Source organism: Lepisosteus oculatus, chromosome 27, assembly GCF_040954835.1.
Source record: "Lepisosteus oculatus isolate fLepOcu1 chromosome 27, fLepOcu1.hap2, whole genome shotgun sequence".
NCBI lineage: Eukaryota > Metazoa > Chordata > Actinopteri > Semionotiformes > Lepisosteidae > Lepisosteus > Lepisosteus oculatus.
In genome coordinates this window covers 6,211,011-6,220,420 of record NC_090722.1, presented here as the reverse complement: position 1 = coordinate 6,220,420, position 9,410 = coordinate 6,211,011, and the positions used below count along the sequence as shown (strand labels likewise).

Genomic DNA, 9,410 nt, shown 5'->3' with positions numbered 1-9,410 from the left:
TACTGGACACACTGTACACACACACACACCTGGAGTACAGACTCTTACTGGACACACTGTACACACACACACACACACCTGGAGTACAGACTCTTTACTGGACACACACACACACACACCTGGAGTCCTCACTCTTACTGGACACACTGTACACACACACACACACCTGGAGTCCTGACTCTTACTGGACACACTGTACACACACACACACACACACCTGGAGTCCTGACTCTTACTGGACACACTGTACACACACACACACACCTGGAGTACAGACTCTTACTGGACACACTGTACACACACACACACACCTGGAGTACAGACTCTTTACTGGACACACACACACACCTGGAGTGCACCCCCACTTCTCTGCCCCCTCTCTTCCCCTGCACCCCCTCTCCTCTCCTGCACCCCCACTTCTCCTGTGCCCCTTCTCCTCTCCTGCGCCCCCACTTCTCCGCCCCCTCTCCTCTCCTGCACCCCCACTTCTCCTGTGCCCCCTCTCCTCTCCTGTGCCCCCACTTCTCCGCCCCCTCTCCTCTCCTGCACCCCCACTGATCTCCCGCCCCACTCCTGTACAACAGCAGGTGAGAGTCGCGGACACGTGGCCGCCGATCTGGAAACGTGACGTCGCCTCTCGCGCGCGGCGCTGCCCCTGATGAGCTGACTCGCTGACCCACAGAGGCGCGCGCGCACACACACACTCGCCGCTCAGCCGAAACTCCGGAGCGCGACGCTCTCACGCTCCGGCCACAGGTGCAGCTCGCGGACCCGACCCGCCCGAGGATCATAGCTCGTGAGGAGGAGGGGGGTCTGTGGAACTGTCTCGCGTGGAGGAATGACAGCGACGGCCGGCGAAGAGCGGACCCGGGAGAAGCGGAGACCCGCAGGTCCGGCCCGCGGCGGCAGGTAGCCGCGCCTTTGTGTCCGGCTGTTGCGCGTCTATCCTCGATTTCTCCGCCGACTTTGTTTCTGGGGATTCTGGCGGCTGACCCGACCTTCTGCTCTTCGACAAAGGGAAAAAGGAGGAAGAAGAGACCAAGGAAAAGAGTTTTGTCTTTTTATTTTATTTTTTTTTTTAAAAAAAAGGGAAGGAAGAGGAGCTCGCGCTCACCTGGCCCGAGCGGCGAGCACCGCAGGCGCGAGACTGAGGCTCGCGGGGGGGAAATGTCCGGAAAACGACATTAAACCCCTGAATCATTCAAGGAGAAATATTCGCCCAAACAGCAAGAACCCGGAGAAAAGCGTGACTTCTGGACGGAGACGGAGCAGCCGTCACTCACTCGGGCTGTAAGTCTGTTGTTGCTGGCGGGGGACGGGTCACGGCGCTCTCACCCTGACGGGTTTATAAGCAATTAGGCGAGTGAGCTTTTTATTTCCTGATTGGAATTCATTTTGAAACATAGCCACTTCATCACCTTTATCACCTCTGTGTCTTATTTTGCTAGATTAGAAGCCTAAAGCATTTTAGGGTGTGGAGGAATGTGGAAGTTGTTTTTCAAAGGATTCGTCTCAATGTGACGATACAGAGGAGCTGGACTGAGTGTCTGTACAGTGACTCTCCAGCTCTGATGATGATGAAGGAGTGTTCATGTGAAGATACAGAGGAGCTGGACTGAGTGTCTGTACAGTGACTCTCCAGCTCTGATGATGATGAAGGAGTGTTCATGTGAAGATACAGAGGAGCTGGACTGAGTGTCTATACAGTGACTCTCCAGCTCTGATGATGATGAAGGAGTGTTAGTGTGAAGACACAGAGTGTTGTATTATTGCACTTTGTCAGCAGCAGATATGAAAAGCAGTTCCGTGTGCCTGGTGTGTGCGTGGCCTGTGGAGACAGTGAGTGTACCGCTGGGGTGGCTGACAGGTTCTGGAGTGTTTGCCTTTTTTAACAGTTTCAGTTCTCCTGTCCTCAGCATGTGGAAGTGCCTTATAAATGTGGGAGTGAGTGTGTGTGTTTTCAGGGTGTGTGTGTGTTTACAATCGACATGTAAACAACAGCGCTGCAAACAAGGCCAGCAGCCAGAGGGGCAGAGAGGGAGAGGAGGAGGAGGAGACTTGTTGACTTTTAAATTTCTTCGCTAAACTAAGTGCAAAGGAAATAGACTCTTAAGGCATGTATAGATTTAACACGACAACCCAATATACAGCAGCCCTGTATACAAAAGCATTATACACTGTACAGTACAAACCAGTTTCTACACAACAACCCAATATACAATCAGTCCTGCATACAGCAACCCTGTATACAACAACACTGTGTACAGTACAACACACTTTCTACACAACAACCTAATATACAATCAGTCCTGCATACAGCAACCCTGTATACAACAACACTGTGTACAGTACAACACACTTTCTACACAACAACCCAATATACAATCAGTCCTGCATACAGCAACCTTGTATACAACAACACTGTGTACAGTACAACACACTTTCTACACAACAACCCAATATACAATCAGTCCTGCATACAGCAACCCTGTATACAGCCGCCCTGTTGACGATCGATCCAGCGTGAGCGCTCTCTGAGAGAAGGAAAGTGAAAGAGAAGATTCCTGCAGGACAGGATCAGTCAGAGTGACACGAGACCAAGTTCAGAGGCGCTGTGCTTCCTCAGCCACTCCATTATCTCCATCACTGTCAGACTGGTTCAACTGGCCACCTGCTCTCTGTGTCTCCACACCTCAGCCTGCACACAGTGAGGTCAGGGTAAGAGCACAGTACAGAGCAGCAAAGCCCAGTGAGATCAGGGTAAGAGCACAGTACAGAGCAGTACAGCCCAGTGAGGTCAGGGTAAAAGCACAGTACAGTGCAGTACAGCCCAGTGAGATCAGGGTAAGAGCACAGTACAGAGCAGTACAGCCCGGTGAGATCAGGGTAAAAGCACAGTACAGTGCAGTGAAGCCCAGTGAGATCAGAGTAAAAGCACAGTACAGTGCAGCGAAGCCCAGTGAGATCAGGGTAAAAGCACAGTACAGAGCAGCAAAGCCCAGTGAGATCAGGGTAAGAGCACAGTACAGTGCAATACAGCCCGGTGAGATCAGGGTAGAGGCACAGTACAGTGAGTAAAGCCCAGTGAGATCAGGGTAAAAGCGCAGTACAGTGCAGTAAAGCCAGTGAGGTCAGGGTGTGGGAGGGTGAGCTGAGGCCCAGCCTCGCTGCCTGTGAGCTGGCGCTCGCTGGCCCATTGTTGCACCGGTCACACCTCCCTCTCAGGAATGTCCTGACTGACTGCTGTGTGGCGGATTTCTGCCCGGACAATAGACACTGTTTATTCTGCTCTCAGAATAAAGAGGGAGAGAGGCAGGGAAAGTCTGAGAGAGAGGTCTAGGAAGTCTGAGGGAGACAGAGATAGATTGAGGGAGAGAAGGAAAGAGGATCAGAGAGAGGGAGAGGGTGAGGAGCAGGGAGAGAGAGGGAGAGGGTGAGGAGCAGGGAGAGGCCTGAGTGTGGAGAGTCAGGTGTGGCTCTTTGGACCTGGGCGGTGTTTCCAGTCAGTGTTGATCCAGAGGGCTGAGTGAGCAGCTCATTGTCAGCGGCTGAACATGCCACCTGAACACCTGTACACACAGCACCTGATCACACAGGCTAAACGCCCGAGCACACCACCTGTACACATTGCGCCTGATCACACAGGCCAGATGTACCACCAGAGAGAACAGACTAAACCCATACAGTGGGCTAAATTCACCACTTGAATTTATAGCCGGAACACGTAGCTGAATGAACAATCAAAGACAGCTGAGCACACAAGGCAACAACAAAGCTGTTGATCGTGTTCTGGAGAGATTTCCTTCATCATGAAAGCAGACCTTCCCACCTCAGGGCAGTGCTGACTTCGGCCTGTTTTTGCACAGAGGTGCTGTTGTGCTGCAGAAGCCAGAGGCGGGAGCATGTCATAACCCTCTTCCGCCACCAGGGGGAGCAGAGGCCACACTGAGCTTGACCCGCTGTGAGCTCTGAGGAACGGTACTGCCTGCCGGTCTCCCTTTTCTTTCTCTTTCTGTCCACCTGTCTCCCTCTCTGTCCTCAGACTCTTCCTCTCTGCCCTTGTCTGTCGGCCTGCCTGTCTGGCACTGCCTGTGTAAACACCTGTCTCCATGTCTCTCCTGTTGACCCTGCAGTGACAGGCCTGTCACTCTCTTTCTTGGACAGATGATCTCCACGCCTCCGACCACGCCGCCTCCCATGCAGGACATCTTTCTGCCCCAGGATCCTCGGGGACCAGGGTGGCCAGAACACCCCCTCTCCGCCACCTTCAGGGGGCGCTACTTCTCCTGCCCCGCCGGCCCTCCGTCCTCTCCCTCTCCCTGCCCCTCCCCGCCACCCCCTCGAGTCTGCCCCGACCGAGCTGCTGTCTCCCTGCGGCCCCCTTCCAGCAGCCACCCTGACTGCCTGCGCAGACGCAGCTGGGAGCCCGGGTCAGGGCTGCAGGACAGCGCGCAGTACCAGCATCGCAGGTAGGGGGCAGCAGAGCTCTACTTTAAAACCCTGTAACCTGCTTGTTATGAGCAGCGCAGGCAAGTTATAGGATGCAGAGACATTGAAACAAGCTGGCTGAGAGGCTCTGGAGTGGCTGTTGCTGTTCCTGGGGTTGGGCTCAGTCTCCTGCCAGTGACAAGTGAGACATGCAGCTGTTTAAGGGGAGCTGCAGCCCCAGTTTTGCGGACCGGTTATTAAATCTCGGTAACAAAATGACTTAATTGACGTTATAGACATTTGTTTACAAACTACAGATTAAGAACAGAATCGTGAACTTTGTGAAAGTACTACCATGTTGTTGCAAACTTGCATTCGAGTTCCTATGAATTACGACGTGATGCGGCCCTTCCTGTTCACTAGTCCCGGTACTGATTAACGTACTGTGATGTACGAGCGAAAAAGGACAGGTTGAGCAGCAGACATTTCACTGCAGAAATGTTCCAAAGTGATCTGCAGGCACAGTTAACAAGTAAGTGTTTATCTGCACAACCGTCCCGAAGTCGAGAGCAATATTCCTGCTGGATGAGGAGATGTTGGATGTTTTCACAAGCTGCCTGTTCACAGTGTCACAGCGCTGCTTTACCTCACCTTGTTCTGAATCAGTTGTGGTGTAAATTGAAGGTTTTACAGGTTACTGTGAACATTTGACTTGTTTTGCGGTTTGAAATGCGCTCGTGCCTGCTGATCCTTTCTCACCCCGAGATATAAAAATAGCGCCGCGGTTCCCCTTGAGTTCACAAGCCCTGACAAGTCATCTCTCTCCCTGGGTCTCTGCCCGAGACCGAAAGCAGCCCCCCTCCTCCTCCTCCTCCTCTTCCTCCCTCGGTGCCATTCTCATGCTAGGCCCATTCCCGACGCTGGGCTCCCCTTGTCGGGAATCCTCAGTTCCAGGGATAGCGTCCTCCTCTCCCTGCCCGCCGGCTTCCTTCAGGGATGCTCCGGGGAGGAGAGCCTGTCTGCCTCTGGAGGGCGGGGAAGGGGAGGGGGGGGCCGCACCTGGGACCAGCTCGTCCCTTTCCGGGAATAAAAGACAGGCTGCCCCCCCCCCAGTACTGGGAGCTCCCACGCTGAGGGCGGCAGACGTCAGCGTGTCTGAAATTGAAACCTGTGGGCGGCTGAGCGCGCGGGGAGCTCCCCCACCCCTGCGCTCTGTGGCCCTGCGAGGTCGAACCCCAGGAGCCTGGGGCGGGGCTGTGACTGAGCTGGGCACCTGCCACAGCAGCCCTGGGCACAAGCAGGGAGTATGTGAGAGTGTAGTACTGTACTGTGCAGTACTGCAGTGGAGTGGATTGTGTAGTACTGTACTGTGTGGTCCTGCAGTGGAGTGGATTGTGTGGTACTGTACTGTGTGGTCCTGCAGTGGAGTGGATTGTGTGGTACTGTACTGTGTGGTCCTGCAGTGGAGTGGATTGTGTAGTACTGTACTGTGTGGTCCTCTAGTGGAGTGGATTGTGTAGTACTGTACTGTGTGGTCCTGCAGTGGAGTGGATTATGTAGTACTGTACTATGCGGTACTGCAGTGGAGTGGATTGTGTAGTACTGTACTGTGCGGTACTGCTCTAGAGTGGATTGTGTAGTACTGTACTGTGTGGTCCTGCAGTGGAGTGGATTGTGTAGTACTGTACTGTGTGGTCCTGCAGTGGAGTGGATTATGTAGTACTGTACTGTATGTTCTGCAGTGGAGTGGATTGTGTAGTACTGTACTGTGTGGTCCTGCAGTGGAGTGGATTGTGTAGTACTGTACTGTGTGGTCCTGCAGTGGAGTGGATTGTGTAGTACTGTACTGTATGTTCTGCAGTGGAGTGGATTGTGTAGTACTGTACTGTATGTTCTGCAGTGGAGTGGAATATACAGTTCTGTACTCTTTTTTTCCCCCCTCTCCTCAATCATCCCCGTCTTTCTCCCTCAGTGTAAGTCTGGAAGGACTGGACCCCGAGGAGATGCAGAGGGTTTTGGGGGGCGTCTCCCCTCCCCAAGGCAGGTGTGACCCTCGCAGGAAGCCCATCACACATTGCACACAGGAACTGGAGTCCCTGCTGTCACTCACAGAGGAGGAGGTGGGCCCAGAGAAGGGGCACTTTCTGTTGCTGAAGGTGAGCTGATAGGGGATGCTGATTGGTTTAGACATGTGTCCGTCAACACGGACAGGAGTTTCTTGGAATTTTTCCAGAAGGGATATCATTAATAACGTAATGCTGTAGAGCCTGTGATGATGCCCGATTCCAGGCAGCCGAGTGAGGATGGATTAAATGTTATCCTCTGAACCATTACTCATGCATTTTAACAGTAGTCATTTTCAAACTTTAATAAGAGGCATTAAAAATGCAACATATGTTTGAGTTTCCAGTACTCATTTTGTTGTGTCATAAAGGTATTTCAGTGCATTTTTAATTAACTCAGAGTGGGTACTGCCGTTGATAACCATGAGCTCTGGAAAGCCAGTATATTAGAGAGCCGCTGGATTTACGTGCAGCATGTGCTGATGAACTTGCGCACGGCTGACACACACGCACACTCCCCTGTGGTGACCTTCCTGTGACCCCCCCCAATGTGACCCCCCTGTGTGTTGTAGGCCAAACAGCTCCAGGAGCGCAGCTCGTCGGCGCCCTCTATCTGTGTCAAGCTGACCAAATCCGCCTCCCTCTCTGTCATCTACCAGGACTACTCCGACTCTGACGGTGAGTGAGTGACGACTCGGGCTGCCTGTGTCTTTCTCTTTCTCTCCTCTGGTTCTCAGCCTGTTCCGCAGGATCTGGGTCACACACGGGTGTGCTGTGTGCATATACGCGGTGGGGGGGGTCTGTGTGGTACTGTACAGTCTATCTACATAGATGTGCTGGGTGGCAGTGTGGCACAGCCAGCCAGGGCTCTGGACTGGTCACTGGAAGGCTGCGGGTTCGAATCCCAGCAGGCGAGGCTGTTCCTCAAGGAAGCCAGGATTAAAACACCGTGACCGTGTGTACTCAGTTGACCTATCAAACCCGTGCAGATCTGCCCAAAGGCTGGCCTTTAAGAAGCCGAAGGGTCTTTACAAGATAAAATCTACCCGCGCTGAAATCCGTAGCGTGAGAATAGGAGTGAGTGCCGCTTGGGCAAACAAGTCACACACCCAAAAATACAGCCTGTCTGAATCTGCTGAGAATGCAAGGAGATGGGTCTGCATTCCCATGTGCACACGAGTGCATTCGGCTTCACGGTGCCGGTGTACATCTTGTGCATGTTTAAGGACAAATGAATGTGGAATGTGGACATGCGAGGGGTCTGGTTGTGTTTTCCAGTGTGCCCGTCCGTGTGTATGTGTGTGTGTACGGGGTGTGTGTGTGTGCGCGCAGGAAGTTCAGTGCGAGAGGTGTGGTGGCAGCAGCAGCACTAGAGCGGATCTCTGAGAGCGCTCCCTCTCTCTCTTCCTCTCGCTCTCTCTCCGAGCTCGCTGCAGCTGCAGGGGGACAATAGTCCAGTCAGGGCTGGGGAGAGGGGGGCAGTCGAGTGAGAAGCACAGGGACAGCAGCAGTAGGGGAGCCTCCGGCTGCGGGACGGGGGGCCCGAGTGAGGTTTGCAGGGGTGCGTGAACGGACGCCGCAGGTAAATGTGAGCCCTACGCAACTCTCGGGGCCTCTGTCTTGCGAGACGTGACAGAGCATGAGAGACGCCGCTTCTTCCTTCATCAAGCGTTTTCTTACTAGGTAACGCGTGCTGTTAACTGTGCGACCGGGGGCTTGACAGACTGCAGCTAGTGTGATTTTCTGATTCCTAAAAGAAAGAGAAGGAAAGAGTTTCAGTTTGATTCTTAGAAGCAGAAAAGTAAGGAAATTACAGAGGAGCTGGACTGAGTGTCTGTACAGTGACTCTCCAGCTCTGATGATGATGAAGGAGTGTTCATGTGAAGATACAGAGGAGCTGGACTGAGTGTCTGTACAGTGACTCTCCAGCTCTGATGATGATGAAGGAGTGTTCATGTGAAGATACAGAGGAGCTGGACTGAGTGTCTGTACAGTGACTCTACAGCTCTGATGATGATGAAGGAGTGTTCGTGTGAAGATACAGAGGAGCTGGACTGAGTGTCTCTACAGTGACTCTCCAGCTCTGATGATGATGAAGGAGTGTTCATGTGAAGATACAGAGGAGCTGGACTGAGTGTCTGTACAGTGACTCTACAGCTCTGATGATGATGAAGGAGTGTTCATGTGAAGATACAGAGGAGCTGGACTGAGTGTCTCTACAGTTACTCTGCAGATCTGTTGATCAACTGCCAGCTTCAATATGTATTGACCAAACACCAGGGATGTATAATTCAGAGCTTGTTATCTTCCTTTGAGACAAGAGGTTGCATGTGAATTTTTAAAACCAGGAGTGGATCAGACTTCTGTGCACTTGGAGTATATCGGACAGCACTGTAAAACCTGGAATGGATCAGACCTCAGTGCAGTTGTGGTTTGCCTGACAGCACTGTGAAGCCTAGTGTGGATCAGACTGCTGTGCACTGGGAATCGGGCAATATAGTAAAACCTGGGTTGGAGTAGGTTGCCTTGCACTGGGAGTCTGACCTTATGCACTGGGCTGTGTTTGTGCAGCCAGGCAGCCAGTGTGTGTGTGTGAGAGATTGTGAGTCTGAGCATCAGACCCGGAAATGGGCTTCCTCTGTTTGTTCTTCTGTGGCTGTTTCTCTGATTAGGGAAGAAGGCTGAGGCTGTTCTGTTTTTTTTGTGTTTGTTCTTTTGGTGTCGGTTTGTGTCGTTGTTTCTGTAGAGGAAGTGAAGGAGGCGTATTCTGAGAATCGGCAGGGGAAAGAAATCCCATCTCTCTTCTGCAGCAAAGGGTGCCGGTCTGTTTCCCCCCCCCCTCTGGGGTCTTTTCTTACTTTCTCATCCTTTCTGCCTCCCTGTCGCTGTGTCTGTCTGTGTGTCTCCCAGCCTCTGTGT

The 9,410-nt window shown here is 52.7% G+C and overlaps 1 protein-coding gene across 2 annotated transcripts in view; it reads left to right on the top strand.

The window, feature by feature from the left end:
- The first annotated feature begins 696 nt into the window (after positions 1 to 696).
- Positions 697 to 9,410, top strand: part of arhgef2a (Rho guanine nucleotide exchange factor (GEF) 2a) — a 54,186-nt gene continuing 45,472 nt past the window's right edge. The window contains exons 1-5 of one of the 2 annotated variants that reach the window (XM_069184945.1): positions 697 to 1,290; positions 3,867 to 3,978; positions 4,165 to 4,469; positions 6,401 to 6,584; positions 7,064 to 7,169. In XM_069184945.1, the coding sequence (XP_069041046.1) occupies positions 4,165 to 4,469; positions 6,401 to 6,584; positions 7,064 to 7,169 (595 nt within the window). In that variant the 5' untranslated portion in view covers positions 697 to 1,290; positions 3,867 to 3,978. The remainder of the gene's footprint in view (positions 1,291 to 3,866; positions 3,979 to 4,164; positions 4,470 to 6,400; positions 6,585 to 7,063; positions 7,170 to 9,410) is intronic. The other variant, XM_069184946.1, reaches the window with a different exon arrangement.